The 16,597-nt window shown below is 35.6% G+C and overlaps 1 protein-coding gene across 7 annotated transcripts in view; it reads right to left on the reverse strand.

The window, feature by feature from the left end:
- Positions 1 to 16,597, reverse strand: part of L3MBTL3 (L3MBTL histone methyl-lysine binding protein 3) — a 122,680-nt gene that overhangs the window by 45,170 nt on the left and 60,913 nt on the right. For all 7 annotated transcript variants that reach the window (XM_003898195.5, XM_003898196.5, XM_021937896.2 and 4 more), the window contains 4 exons: positions 14,034 to 14,119; positions 11,419 to 11,529; positions 4,861 to 4,975; positions 3,348 to 3,450 (listed from right to left, as the gene is read on the reverse strand). In XM_003898195.5, coding sequence (XP_003898244.1) covers positions 3,348 to 3,450; positions 4,861 to 4,975; positions 11,419 to 11,529; positions 14,034 to 14,119 — 415 coding nt within the window. The remainder of the gene's footprint in view (positions 1 to 3,347; positions 3,451 to 4,860; positions 4,976 to 11,418; positions 11,530 to 14,033; positions 14,120 to 16,597) is intronic.

Raw genomic sequence — 16,597 nt, forward strand, 5'->3', positions numbered from 1 at the left:
AGTATTAATGTTCCCTTGCTAGAGAGTTGGAATTAAGCAATTTGGCTCCTGAATATCCCTAAAGATGAGAAAACCACACCCACATCCAACCCTTTCACTGATCATTTATATTTCACCATTTTAAAAAACGTTAAATTATCAAGCTTCATTGTTTAGACACATGTTTTGTTTTAACACTTCTTAGATCAAATTCAAACACTGTAATCTTCAGAGAAGGTAACAACAAATGCTAGTCAAAACAATGTCTCTTGCTTATGTGTTCGTTAAATTGGTTATTTTTGCTAAAAGAGCAACTTTCTTTGTTATCTACGCAAAGAGTGCATGTTTTGATATATGCAGTTTCTCAGCAAATTAATCCAAAGAGAATTTTCTCATTATGTTTTCCTAAACACAGCATTCTTAGTAAGAACAAAAATAAGAGCCAGTGAAATGAACCTTTCAAAGAATATCCATAATGCAGCAAGCTCCTCCACAAGTCTACTAATGAAATGGAAAACAGGCTGTGCCAATTAAGGATTAATATCCTGCCAGAAAATGAGCTTTGAGTGTTGTAAATAGGACAGCATAGTCAGGGAGTCTAAGAAAACCCAATTCAAAGACTGAGAAGGGATGTTTGCACTTGGGCAGAAACTGGGATCTCCAAGAGTTCTGTGAATTGCATCCCTTGGTCCAGAGGGCTTGAGTCAACCAACAACTCTGCCCAAGGCACAAAATCTGCTAGTTATGCTCTCTATATGTGACAAGAAAATGAATACAGGTTTTTTTTATCAATGCTTTCCTTTAAGCCATCAGGTGTACTTCTGCCTCTCCTTCCAAGAAAATGAGTCATTCTCTATTATGATTCCAATTCCACTGGAAAGGGTTCCTTACCACGTTTCTCTATAGTCTTCCACTAATCCTCTTAACAAGCACAACACTGCATCTGTGAAGAAATGCTCTAAATATAACGACTGAAACTTGGTGAAATGGGTGTGGCCCAGCTGAGGAACCCTCAGAGGTCCACCTGCACACTTGGGGAAAGGCAGTCCTGATGAATGGCTGGGCCATCAAGGAGGGGACACAACCGTCACCATGGACCTTGCTGTGAAAGACAAACCTCTCCACTCAAACGTAAAGCAGCCCTAAGGAGACCACGGACACTGCCGTAAGGTGTGTCTTCCTTCCAGAAGACCAAAAAAAGTTTTGTTTAATCTTCAAATTGCACCTCAACAACATATTGTTAGTATTGACTCATTTAAAAATTTTCTTTGTTTTTTTTCTACACACCTTGAGCAAATTCTCTTTGCTCCAACCAACACTTTGTACAGCAGAAAGGGATGTGTGCCAAAGTTCTGATATTATTTTTTATGTTAGGTTTTAATTAAATTATGTACAGCTTTTATAGCTCCATCAGCCTGTGAATTCTTTGAAGGTTGGGTCTGTGACTAATTTATGGAGTAGTGTCTTGAGAGGCCATTAGAGAGGAGTGGTCCAGAGCACAGACCCCTAAGCAACACTGGGTTCCCTTCTCCGCAGCTGTGAAGTAAGGCCAGTTACTAACCTCCCCAGTACCTCCGGTGGCCTCACCAAAATGTGGGGGGAAAACCAGTTCTTACATCATAGGGCTGTTATGAAGAGTATCCAAGATATGTAAAGCAATTAAAGCAATATCCGGCACAGAATAAATAAATGCTCAATAAATCTTAGTTCTTGTTGAAAAAAATGCTGCTCGAAAATATTTACTGAATGAGTTTCTAAACATATTGCTGCAGTTTGAATACCTCCTCCAAAACTCATGTTGAAATCTGACTGCCACTGTGACAATACTGAGGTGATCAGGCTCTGCCCTCCTGGATGAATAAATGACATTATCGCAGAAGTGGGTTCGTTATCATGGGAGCGGTTGTTATAAAAGCAGGTTTGGCCCTCTCTGGCTCTCTCACACATGATCTCTTGCCCTCTACCTTCTGCAGTAAGAAAGCCCGTCGCCATATGCTGGCCCCTGGATCTCAGACTTCCCAGCCTCCAGAAAGTGAATAATAAATTTCTTTTCTTTACAAATTACCCAGTCTACGGTATTCTGTTATAGCAACACAAAACAACTAAAATAATATTGGAAATTTAGTATGTTCATGAATTATTTCGGGCATCTAGATTTACATAATAGCTGAAAATCCAGCTGCCTTCACTAGGCAATATTGAATAACTTCTAAGATGTATCATATAACTTTTGGTTTGCAGTCAGACAAGCAACAAAAAGGATTTGCAAATGGAATCATCATCCTGTCTATGCTCAGACTTCTCACTCTGGAACATACTGAACCTCATAAAACAGAAAGGAGAATGTTGAAAAAGGAAGCTAAGAAGCATTCAAGGTCGCAGAGATGAAAAAAAGGGAAAACTATATCCAGATGAAAATAATCACACCAATTTTGCAATTCCTATTAACGTTTGGAGGAACAGGTACAGTAATCTTCAAAATTTTTAAAGACCTAGATTCACAACCTGTACAAACTAGATAAACAAGGAATCATTTTTCTTACTGGGCAATCCAATTACTAAGTAGTCAGAACATTTTACCGACAAATTATTATTTTAAAATATACCTAAATAGGTGATACGTTTATTCCTTAAAAATGCCAGTTGAATGACAGGAATTTCTTAGTATTTCAGTAATTTTTTTTTTTAAGAGACAGGATCTTGCTATGTTGTCCAGACTGACCTCGAACTCCTGGACTCAAGTGATCCTTCCACCTCAGCCTCCAAAGTAGCTGTACTTCAGTAATATTTTTAACTCTCTACAAAGATCCCCAAATCACCAAATACATCACATTTCAAATGTATAAATTTGGTTTCGTTTTAAAGTTACTTAGGGATAAGATAAAAATATTTTAAAAACGTGTTTCGGACCAATGCACTCTCATGTTTGACTATTTATATTGTGCCTTTTGTGATCTTTGCTGCTAATCTACAATAATCTCAGCTCTCATTATTCAAATTATTGAGTCACTGAATCAGATAATATTCTACCAAATGATATCAACAGAGTCTCAGTTCTTCTCATTATTAATGATCAATGCAAAATAACTATTGCAGAAATTAAGTGTCTGTAAAACTAGTCAGGTTGCCAAGAAAAGTCAAAAGGCTAGAGTAAATCCATTTTAAACCGTGAATGCATTTTCTCCCAGGAAGATTTTACTATAGATATTCCCTTCATTTTTACATGATCACCATGGTAACCACATTTCTTATGGATCTGAATTTAAAATTAGTTCACATCAATTTAGTATACATGAAATTCATTATATATACATGTATATGGAACAGGTACTCTATATTTGACCACGTCAGTGACAGCTACCACATACCTGTGAGGGCCCAGATGTCTTGCTCTCTTAAAATGGCCAATCCCTTTACATCCCGGGGTTGAGCATCCACCGTGTTCTGAAGCTTCCATTAATTCTAGGGGGCCTATGAAAGAGCAAAGAAAAGAAAGAAGGGGCAAAATATTAAGCAAAAATCTGTTAAGAGTCAAATGTCTGGGATCAGAATAAGGAAGAAAAAGACTCCCTAAAAATCCAATTTTTGAATCAACATACAACATATATAAACAGAAAAAGTAGATCCTATAAAAATGAAAAATATTTTAAAAGACACTACGTTTAAAGGTTTTTCCTTATGACTGTTCACACTAGTTATCTTTCTTCAACAACGAAATGGTAAACTCTGATCTAACAATCTTTCAAAACACCATAAAGTCCAAAGATATCTAAATATGAATTAACAAGAAGAGTCAAACACCTTTTATTAAGTAAATAACACAATTAAAGCATGACTACTCACATACCGTGAACACTTCAAGTGCTACAAAAGAATCCAGAATGACAGTTCCAGATCCCTCCATGCTCTTCCTTCTACATTGCAGAGACCCTCCCTCATTCTGACCACTGAGGTTAGTGTGGGCTCTCCTGGAAATTGTTCTAAGCATTCAGACACATTCGGTTTTGTTTGACTTTGCCACATAAAAGGCATAACATAGATGTTTTATTTTGCCACATAAAGGCCCAATATCCTTCTTTGGTTTTTAACTTCTTGTCTTACAAATTTTTCTGTTGCAATACTAACATTCTTTGTGACTACTGCATAGTTTCTACAGCACAGTGCACCACAATTTATTTAACTAATATTTTTCCCCAAGCTTTGTTATTCTAAACATGCTACACTGAATGCCACGTACATGTGCCCTTATGCAGGTTGTATGTAGCATCCAGAAGTGACGTCACTGGATACAGGAAGTACACTAAATTTTTAAAAAACTTGATAATAATTTATTGTATTTCCTACATATTTTTTTCTATAATGTATACATTTTCCTCCAAAATTAAGGTCGTGGTATGTTAAGTTCTCCATGTATCTTTTCTAAAATTTGAATTTAACTGAGATTTGTATTAAGATAATTATAGATTCACAAGCAGTTGTAAATAATAATACAGAAAGAGATCTCTTTTGCACTTTGCCCAGTTTCTCCCAATGTTAACATTTACCAAAGCTATCATATAAAATTACTATCAGAATGCTAATATTGAAACAATAAATTTTGAAAGTCTCACAAATTGTCTTCCGAAAATTTAACATGAATTTTAAGAGGTGATATTTACTTCTAAATAAAACAGAATGTCTATACACGCTTTACTTTTTCAGGCATTTTTTTTTATTTATATTTCTGTGACTATGGTAATTAAAATGTAGTAAAAGGAAAGGATTACATAGAGAAGAAACATCAGTAGAGAGAGGAAGAGAAAGAGAAGGGCTAAGGATGAAATCTTAAGAATGTTACTTATGGAAATGGAAACATTTATACAAGCTATTTGTGTCTCTTACTCAAAGGAGGCTGAAGGGGATGTCCTGTTTTTGAACACCAGCCTACAGGGTGAATATCAGGAGAATCCGCATCTATCCAGTAATCATAGCAATTATTCCAGCCATCAAAGTGAACCTGGATGACACAAGGACATTAACAGTACAGATTAAGTCACAAAAATTCCTGTAATCAAAGTTCTGCCCACAGCATAACCATTTTCATTTTAACATATATAGTAGGATTTAAAACCCAATAAATCAGTTCAATTATTCAAAATACTTCACTCATAATGTGAAAAAAAAAGACATCTTTGAATCACCTTCAATGTATTATATAACCAGTCATAAATGCTCTGCCAATAGTTCTACAGACATATTATGTGTATTTCTCAACACCATGAGCAACATGAGAACAGGAACTGTTACAACATCTTCATATGATCAACATCAAGCACCCAATAAAAATGCAGAAGGAGTTAAAAATTCGGGTAAGGGAAGGAGGGAAGATGAGAGGGGAAAGTGGAGAGGAAGGAGAGGAAAGGAGGACGTTTCAAGTAAATGTCAAGCCTTCTGGATTTGTGTTGAAAAAGACTTAAAAAAAAATTCAATCACTGCTAAACACACATTCAATTTACAAAATATCCCTCCACCCAGGGTGTTTTTAGACATCATTTTTTTTCCTTGCAAATAATTAGTTTTTCTCAAATATGTGTTCTATTATTGTTTTATTTTAAATTATTATGGGTATATATTTATGAAGTACATGTGACATTTTGATATAGGCATATAATGTATAATGATCAAATCAGGGTAACTGGGGTATCCATCACCTCAAGCTTTTGTCATTTCTTTGTTTTATGAATATTCCAGTTCTACTAGTTACTTAAAAATATATAAATTATTGATAACTGTAGTCACCCTAATATGCTACCAGATACTAGATCTTACTCATTCTATCTAACTGTATTTTTGTGCCCGTTAACCACCCCCACTTTATGTCCTGCTCCCTGCTATGCTTTTCAGCCTCTGGCAACCCTTATTGTACTCTCTTGTCCTCATGAGTTCAATTATTTTTAGCTCCCACACATGAGTGAGAACATGCAATATTTGTCTTTCTGTGCCTGGCTTATTTCATTTAACATAATGTCCTCCAGGTTCACCCATGTTACTGCAAATGACAGTATTTCATTCTTTTTTATGGCTGAATAATATCCATTGTGTATATATACCACATCTCTTTATCCATTCCTTCAACTGATGGATACTTAGGTTCCTTCCGTATCTTAGTGAGTGTGAAAAGATACGTCTTATTATAAAGCAGTCACTGCTTTATATTGGGTGAAAGGGCAGTTAGTCTTCTAGTGATGGTCACTAGGAATCGATTATGTTTCTTTTAGGTTATTATACATTTTTTACCTTTTAGGAAGAAGGGATATACTGAAATGCTTTAGATATTTTATTTTTAAATCAAGTTTGCTAGTTATATCCACTGATCACAGAGTATTAACAAAACAAGTCTGCCAGTTAGATTTCTTTTTTAAAGTCTACGAACCTCTCATTCTTTACAAGACAACAGATGCCAGATGTATAAAAAAGTCAAAACACTAAAAACTGAACAATAAACATTTGAGAAGAATGTGTGAATGAACTTATTTGTAATCACAGAGTGGGTCAGCCTTTGTAAGCAAAACACCAAACTCAAAAGCAGTAAAAGACTGATCAATTTGATTACATGAAAATTTAAAGCTTCAGAATGGCAAGTATTATAAACTAAAATGAAAGACCCACAAGAAACTCCCCAAAATGCATTTGCAACACCTGTGTCAAGAACTCTGTTCCTCAATTTATAAAAATATGATGTAACAGCACAAAAAGATGAAAAACCCAATGGAAAGATGAAAAATGGATACAAATAGCTCATTATCTGAAACATAAATATAAATGCTTAGTAAAGATATGAAAAGACAATAAATTTGAGGCCAGGCTCAGTGGTTCATGCCTATAATCCCAGCACTTTGGGAGGCCAAGGAGGGAGTATCACTTGATCCCAGGAGATCGAGATCAGCCTGGGCAATTTGGCAAACCCCATCTCTCCCAAAAAAAAAAAAGAAGAGAAAAGAAAAGAAAAGAAAAAGCTAAGTGTAGTCCCAGCTACTCAGTAAGCTGAGGTGGGAAGATCACCTGAGCCTAGCAGGCTGAGGCTACAGTGAGCCAAGGCCATACCACTGCACTCCAGCCTAGGTGACAGAGTGAGACCTTGTCTCAAAAAAAAAAGAAGAAGAAAGACAACCACTTTCACTTATAATTTAAAAACTACAAATTAAAATCACAAGATGCAATTCTTCTCCTATTGGCCTGTCAAAAATGTTCACATTTTGGTCATTCCTACAGCTGATTAAGAATGAGAATAAATGGGTGTTCTCATAGACCACTGACAGGAGTGTTAACTGCTGAGATATTTCTGGAAAGCTACTGGGCAATAACAGCTGAGCACTTAAACGACATTAATTTTGACTTGATAATCTCAGTAACTCATTGTTTGTATTAGAAAACAACTAGAAGTTACCACAGTGCCCACCATCAGGAGACTGATTAATAAATTATGGTATATTCATATAACGAAATAGAACATAGTTAGTAAAAGTATATATATGTGCTTCAAATAATGTTCTTCGCAATGAATCTACTTTCTTAAGCTTAGAAATAAACTAATCCTAGAATCAAAATCCCACAGAAGATATGAAAAGATGTGTGTCAGCAAGATAAGAGGATAACTCAAGAAAAACAAAGTATGTGATCCAGGAAAATGAAACACAACCTAGTCTGTCAGTAAAGAGAAGTGTCAGGATGAAAGCTTTGTACCAGGCTTAGAGTATTTCCACCCAGAGTGGAATAGGTGGCTGCTGACTATGAGAAGGAATTCGAGAAAAAAAAAAGAGTATTGATGTAAAAATTTTCTCCCATTCTGTAGGTTACGTGTTCACTCTGATGGTAGTTTCTTTTGCTGTGAAAAATGCTCATCATCACTGGTCATCAGAGAAATGCAAATCAAAACCACAATGAGATACCATCTCACACCAGCTAGAATGGCGATCAGTAAAAAGTCAGCAAACAACAGATGCTGGAGAGGATGTGGAGAAATAGGAACGCTTTTACACTGTTGGTGGGAATGTAAATTAGTTCAACTATTGTGGAAGACACTGTGGCAATTCCTCAAGGATCTAGAACTAGAAATACCATTTGACCCAGCCATCCCATTACTGGATATACACCCAAAGGATTATGAATCATGCTACTATAAAGACACATGCACATGTATGTTTACTGTGGCACTATTCACAATAGCTGAGACTTGGAACCAACCCAAATGTCCGTCAATGATAGACTGGATTAAGAAAATGTGGCACATATATACCATGGAATATTATGCATCCATAAAAAAGGATGAGTTCTTGTCCTTTGCAGGGGCATGGATGAAGCTGGAAACCATAATTCTCAGCAAACTATCTCAAGAACAGAAAACCAAAACTGCATGTTCTCACTCATAGGTGGGAACTGAACAATGAGAACACTTAGACACAGGGCGGGGAACATCACACACTGGGGTCTGTCGTGGGGTGGGGGGGGCAGGGGGAGGGAGAGCATTAGGAGAAATACCTAATGTAAATGACGAGTTATTGGGTGCCAGCATGGCACATGTATACCTATGTATCAAACCTGCACACTGTATACATGTACCCTAGAACTTAAAGTATAATAATAATAATAAAAAGATAGAGTATTGAAAATACACTGAGCTTTTGACTCAAAGGCATGTGAGATCCACTGTCACACTTGTAAAAATTTAAGAAGACGAAAAAACTAAATTATGAACAAATTACTGACTCCCAGAAAAACAGTCACAAGGAAAAGATTACTTTGCTCAACAGTGAATGAGAACCAAACTATGTAAAATAACTGCTGAAAAGGTAAGGGGAAGGGAAGAATAGCAAGATCTAAATCTCGAATTACCACAACATGAAGAAAATAAACCATATGTAAAGTTGATGAGCTGAGAAAGAGTAGAACATAGGTAATATTTTTAGAAAATGACAGATAAAAAGGTCCGAAGCAAGAGCTAAAAGAGCCGACCGTTTTTGCTTCCGGGGAGCCAGGTTGGGGAGTGGGAAGGAATGAGGCAGGAATAATCTTCTGTTACTAAAAACATAAATGAGAGCAAAACCATTCTGGGCCATTTTTCCTCAATGGCATCTGATCAAATATAGAACAATTTTAAATGTTTTACTATAATAGCTCAAGGTGTGAAATATGTAATCTTAAAAGATGATTTTACTCAAGAGTTGATTTTATCACTGAAAAACTTAAAATATTAAGCTACACTAATAACTTGGTCTACATTTTCCTCTTCTTCCTTCTTGAAAAAGATGAGCTTTCCTGCTGTTTAATCTCCCATTTATTAAATAAACTCCTACTCTTGCAAGCTTTTTATATTCTCAGAAGCTTCTGATGAATTCTGAAACTTAGTCACTGACCCCTGTATACAGGCCTTTTAAAGACCTCGTAAATACAAAGATGTTTGTTCCGTGGTTCATCTTCAGCTACGAAATTAATTCCAGTAATCACCAAAAGATAATTGTCAACTGTAGCCCTCACAGCCAGCTATTTCTGGGGTGTTAAGGACTGACCAGGATGTTGTATTAGAGAATCCAGCTAGAAGTAAGAGGTGGAATCTAGTCTACACTTTTCCTGTTAACTAACTGAACTACCCACTTTAGCGTACTTGACCTCTCTGGGCCAAAAATTTCTCATGTGTAAGAGAGTTGATCTACGTTTTTAATTATAAAAGTAATCTACATTCTGGAAACTAAACGATTAAAAAACCTAATCATTTATAGTTTCAGCACCCTGAAAGAAGCACTGTCATTACTTTGGTAGGATTCTTTCCAGAATTGCTTATATATGTATTCTTGTAAAAATAAACAATAGCAGATACCAAAACATAATGTAAACCTGAATTTTTCAATTGCTGATATTAAATAGTCTTTGAAAGTATTTAATTTTACCATCATGTAGATATAGAGTAATACATTTTACCCATCAGCTACTGCGGTTGCTTCCAATGTTAAGTACTATAAACAGCACTGATATATTTTCCTGGGAGTTTTCATTTTTGCATATTCCTTTTGGCTATTCCCTTAACATTCTTAAATGAGAGGATAAACAACATTCTACGATTTTGTTAACCTATTGCCAAACTGCTCTTTGGAAAGGCTGAGACATTTTATATTCCCACCAGCCATATGTGATAATTAAATTTTCATGCACTCAAACCAATATATTTTTTTTCAATTCTGAGCAATCTGATTTATAAAAGTAATATTGTGCTTAATTGTAAATGTATTTGATTACTAGTCTAGATTTTATTTTAAAAAATACTTCTAGTTCTAAAATACTGATTGCTTTATGACTTACTTTACTACCAAATATAGTAAGAAAATGTACTTGAAAAAATGGTAAGCACAGGTCTTGCATTTATAAAATTTTCTAAAATGCTACATGATTCTATAATCTTAACAGTGAATTAAATGTTAACATTTCTATTCTATAGAAACACCACATTTGTGTAGTTTTTCATGTTATTTTATAATTTATTTTCTTATATACTATCTTATTATAATGAGACAGTTGAGAATGTAATTTTTTTAAAAAGAGCATAAACTTAGACTCCTAGAGCTTAGAACTGAGATGTCATTCTGCCACTGCCAGTAATTAACAACTCATTTAACCTTTCTGAGCCTCTGCCTCATCAATAAAAGTAGTAACAATGTACACTTCCCACAAATGTTGAATAACATGAGAACAGAGTTACCCTGTAAAACATCATGTACATTTAAAGTCTTGCTGTTGTAACCATTATTATTCCTAATAGGAATTCCAAACAATTGTATGAAGTAAGTAGAACAGGCATTGTTCCAGTTTGAGGGTGAAGTTAATGCTTAAGTCAGAAACAGAGATGAGTTCTTCCGGCTCCTTTCCTGAAGTCCACTTCACTTTATCATGGCTGGACATAACAAGCTGATCCCATCTCCCTAAACATTTGCTTATTTTCTAAGAGGCATCTGACTTTTATTACTCTAATTAAAATCTGATTTTATTCATGAAATTATTTACCTTTACTTGGCCTATATTAAGAGACAGGATGTTCCTCTGAAAAGACTACTACTAATCTACCCCACAAAAACATTAATCTTTAATTTTTTTAAAAAAAGGGCATACTATCAGAGAACGATATATCTTTTCTTCTGAATATAATACTACTTTAATGTGTGGTATCTACTTTCTTTCTCCCAATACATACTCAAAATATTGAGTCATTCATAATTAACGATAAATTGTTTCACACAGATTAAAGGACAAACCTGGAAGAATGCTGATTTACAAAGATGCACAGCCAATTATTTTGCATATTCCTATGATTTTGCTAATTACAGGACTTCACAAGTTTAAGTATCTACCAAAGTTTTTATCCAAAACGTCTATAACAAAAGACAAAGCCAATCCACCATACCGAACACTTACTTTTACTCGGTGATCATCTGTGTCTGCCACAGTTGCTACTCTAATAAACATGGGGTTCCTTTTGTCTACGACCTCAAGCTTCATTTTTTTCTGGAATCCGTGAGGAGGTTTCTGCCGTAACAAAAAATTTTACACAGTGAGATAAAGAGGAAGAGAAGGTAAACTTGATGTTACAAAGAAGAAGAAGAAGAAGAAGAAGAAGAAGAAAAAGCTGGCCGGGCGCAGTGGTTCATGCCTGCAATCCCAGCACTTTGGAAGGCTGAGGCGGGTGGATCACCTGAGGCCAGGAGTTTGAGACCAGCCTGGCCAACATGGCTGAACCCTGTCTCTACTAAAAATACAAAAAGTAGCCAGACATGGTGGCATGCACCTGTCTAAGAAAAAGCTGGCCGGGCGCAGTGGTTCATGCCTGTAATCCCAGCTACTTGGGAAGCTGAGGCACAAGAATTGCTTTAGCCCAGGAGGTAGAGGTTACAGTGAGCCGAGACTGTGCCACTGCATTCCAGCCTGGGCAACAGAGGGAGACTGTCTCAAAAAATAAAAATTAAAAAAAGAAATAGCTGAGCTATTTAGAGAATGATGTCATAAAAGAAGACAGAAAAATTTTAAATGGTTAGAACTTGCTGTCATTTTTGAAATAAAGAAAGAAAATAAGAGAACCAGCCTTTCAAACTCTCAACTTCCCAGAGTAGCTCTGAACTTCACCCTGTCTGTCAAAAACTTCCAACACAGATGCATGAGCAAGGGAAATAGCAAAGTAAAATTCAAAATACTGTAGTTATTTGATTACTCAGAGGGAAGACAAGACATTTTTCTTATTAGTTGGAGGTGTACTGGCAATAATCCACAAGCATAAAATTTGTCTTTAAAAAGAGAAAGGAAGAACATTAAAGTGGTTGAGATGAGACACCAAAATTAGAAGTGGTAATGGGGGCAAAAAGCAGAAGATATCTTTAAAACAGAAAATTAGCAATCAAACGTAAAGGACAGAACCGGGAATGGGTTGGGGGAATCGACAGCTACCTACGCCTCAGTACTCAGCAGAAACTTATAAGCCTCTGAAAAAGTCACAGACTGTGGAAGATAAGGTGATTGTCTGACATGACGTTAGGCAAATCAGTTAATTTTCTGAGCTGCAGGTCTCTCTTCTGTAAAGTGGGTATAAGTGTTGCTGGGCAGGATGCAGTGGCTCATGCCTGTAATCCAGCACTTTGGGAGGCCGAGGTGGGTGGATTGCTTGAGCTCAGGAGTTTGAGACAAGCCCAGGAAACACAGCAAAACCTCTTCTCTACGAAAAATACAAAAATTAGCCCAGCATGGTGGCATATGCCTGTAGCCCCAACTACTCAGGAAGCTGAGGTGGGAAGATCACTTTAGCCCGGGAGGTGGAGGTTGCAGTGAGATGAGATGAGATTGTGGCACTGCACTCCAGCCTGGGCAACACAGCAAGACTCTGACTCAAGCAAACAACAAAAAAAGGGTTGCCATCAAAATTAAGTATGTTATGTAAATATCACAGAGCAGTCAATGCAAGACACCAAAAGACCAAACTAGAGAAATCTGTTTTCTCTCTGTTGTGACACTAGATATGTAGGCTGATCCTAATGTAATTGTATTCATTTAAAGTGAAGTGTAATGCAGCTCTGCTTCCCATTAGACAAGAGTTTAAAGTTAAAGGGGGGAGGGAGCGTGGATAAAAATTCATAAATACGGCATAACTCTAAACAGTTTTCTTTTTTAAATCTTCAACTTGCTATCAGATGAAATTACACACATTTTTTGATATAGTTTCTCTTCATGCCTTATGGTTTTGCTCTTAAAATTTTTTATGTTCTTTCTTCTAAATTTGGACCTATACCTAATAATTAATTCTAACATTAAAAATCCTAGCAATTTATACATAAAAGGATCACTAAAGAAAATTATTTACCATAAGCTAATCATGACACATTTTAAAAAATAAATATTTGATATATTTTTCTCTTCCATTAAATTCATGAGAAATATAAATTATAAAGCAAGCTATTTGAGATGAAAAAATAAGAAATATGTTTCACTTCTTATTCCTTCCTTGCATAAAAATGAGGTTCATTTGAATCTTAATACTTTATATGCAAGAAGCAATGACCCTGGGTTAGAAAGATACTGTAATAAAAGCGGATGATCTTGCATTTTGGTAATTAAACATGCTGATCTATAGCAATAAAATAAAAAAAAAAAAACAGCATCTCAGCTTGCCATAAACAAATCCAAATAAATTATCAAATGGTTTTTTATTGGAAAATATTTTCATGTTCTGTTCTGGTCTTTTAGAATATCTAGCTAAAAAGACAAGATTGCTATAACTGGCCCCACATAGTATCAAGTAGAATTATTTTCCAAGGAGACTTTAAAGTCCAAAATCAAAGCATTTTTTTGGATGACAACAACAAAAATCCCAGTAACAATTTTGACTTTACAAACTGTAAAAATTCAAAAACATCTTATTTGGTGCTCTATTTTTTTCTCATTCCTGTTCTGGTTTACTAATACCACTTGTTCTGTTCTTAAATTTCAATAAATAAATGATCTCATCCACACAAATTAATCAAATAGTATAAAATGTATCATCTTACCACTTTGAAAGCTCTTGCAGGAGCAGGTAAAGAATTGGTTTCTTCTAAGTATTTATCCCAAGAAAAATGTTTCACATTTGGATAACCTATGAAAGAAAAATGTAAATCCTATGAGGTTTAACCAAAATGACAGCAAGAACAACAAATTGTCCAACAAAAAGTATAAAATATTATAATCTAGAAAATTATGTTCATATATACCTGACAACTTTACTCACACATTCACAGCTATTAGTAATAATGAAACTGTTTTCATCCTGATCATTTTTCTATTACTTTTAAAATGAAAATTTTATAGATATATATAATTTATATTTTCAGATGCGGATAGTCTTACAAGACAGACACACAAATACCCTTTAGCAATTTTGTTTCTATGAATCTAGAAAAATCTGACATATGTAATAAAGGCAACACACAATTGTTTGTAAATGTGAAAATTAAGTAAGTTAAATGACCTTCAATATACAAATATGCAAAAAAGTGTACATAAGCAGAAAGTACTTATTAAAAAGAACACGGTAGATTTATATCTATTAATATGTGAACAATTCCAGATATAACTCCATATTGTTAGTTCCAACAAACCCGCACAAATGATGTAACATTATTCATAGAATGTGTAAAAATATCTTCTCCTTCCTCCTGCCCTCTTTTGTTCCCTCCAGGGCCCCAAATCCATTAGGTAGGCATGAACAGGAATAAACAGTGGTCCAGTATGGTGGGAAATTAGCCACATAGAGGGAACTGAGAAAAGCAGCAAATATATTGGAGATAATGTTAGCCAGGTTTGAGGGAAACTGGAATGAAGCTGATGCGTTGGATTTGAATTGGAACTAATGGTATAAATTCACAGTTTTCAATATATGAACAGATACAGAAATAGATATAAACATACATTTTTGTATATATGTATACACATGTATTTCCTAGCTATATTAGCTGAAATGCCTGGAAACACCAACAATCTTGTAGTAAATAAGCACACTTAGTGTTCAGATCTTAGTTTCTAAATATCATTCTCTACTAAAAAGCATGGAACCTTGAAGAAATGGGTGACTCTACGGTGGGGTCAGGGAAAGTATGAGATAAGCCTAGCTGTGCCATAAAATAAGAAGTTCTCAAAAAATAAGAACATTTCAAAAGGACATTGAAATGTGCCTAAAGGGGTTATAACTGGTTAATATCGGAGAAAATCTGAATATGAAGATAATGCTAGCAATCGATTATAACTCACTGATAAAAATAGTAATCTATGGGTCTACCCTGATATAGATAAATTGAACAAATAAATAGGAAGATAAGAGAAGCTATTCTTTGCAGGAAAATATCAACTACTTTTGTATAGGAAATGATAGAATAAGAAAAATTACAGTTTAACACTGTCAGAATAATATAATTCATGCTAGAAATGTCAACAGATGCTAAAACTAGCAAATGATATTGGGACGAGATACACAGTCTCAAAGTATCTCTCCAGAAAATACTTATTAGTTACAGAGAAAAAATAACTCCATTAGTGGACAAACCTAGCAAACACCATCTTGATCCATCAGTGGTAAAAGCAAACCAGTAAAGAGACAGACTGACATCATGAGCCACCTGAGAGAAGGCAATGAGAACACAGCACTATGTCTATGATATTCCTGCCAAAAAAGCACAGCCTGCGTATGATCGTGAGGAAATACCAATCCGACTCAAATTAAGTAACATTCTACAAAATAACAGATCTGGAATCCTCAAACTTATTAAGGTCACAAAAGTCAAGGAGAGCCTAATTAACAGAAGCTGGAGGGATCTGACAACTGAGATCCTTTTGCTAGGAATGACATCACTAGGACAACTTAGCAAGCGTGACTGGAGTCTCTCTCTGAGTCAGAGGGGAAAGTGGGAACCTGCACTGTTCTTTTGCTACCTTTCTGTAGAATTCAAAGTGTTTTAAAATAAAATGGACAAAGTAAATATACGGCAGGCAGCGCGGTGGCTCCAGCCTGTAATCCCAGCATTTTGGGAGGCTGAGGCAGGCGGATCCGACATCAGAGTCCCGAGACCATCCCTGGCTAACGAGGTGAAACCCACGTTTCTACTAAAAAATACAAAAAAAAAAAAAGCCAGGTGTGGTAGGACGACTGATTTCGACTGAATTATAAACATCCAGGAAAGGAGATACTTTAGCTTGATTCTTTTGCCTCGGCGTTAAGAGAAGTTGGGTAGTAGCGCCTTACACCCTCCTTCCAGGAGTATGCCAACCCAGGAACCTGCTGTTGTTCACGGTTCGGTGACAGTGAAATCAGATCTCTGATCATGACCAAAAAATGAGTAGTAGGGAAGGAAAGAAAGACGTAGAAAACAAACTGGGAATTCTAAAAGGGATCACTCCACCATATTAGATGGTGGTAGTGGCAAAAGAAGCAACTATAGCAAACACTGGCCACTATTATTTTATAAGCCACAGGGCCAGACAAAGGAAGGCTGAATTACAAAAGAAATCTTCCAGAGCAGCACAACATTTAGGAATTGTGAAATAAAACAATATCTTGCTTTTTTTTTTTTTTTTTCTTTTT

This window comes from Papio anubis, chromosome 6 (genome assembly GCF_008728515.1).
Source record: "Papio anubis isolate 15944 chromosome 6, Panubis1.0, whole genome shotgun sequence".
Lineage (NCBI taxonomy): Eukaryota > Metazoa > Chordata > Mammalia > Primates > Cercopithecidae > Papio > Papio anubis.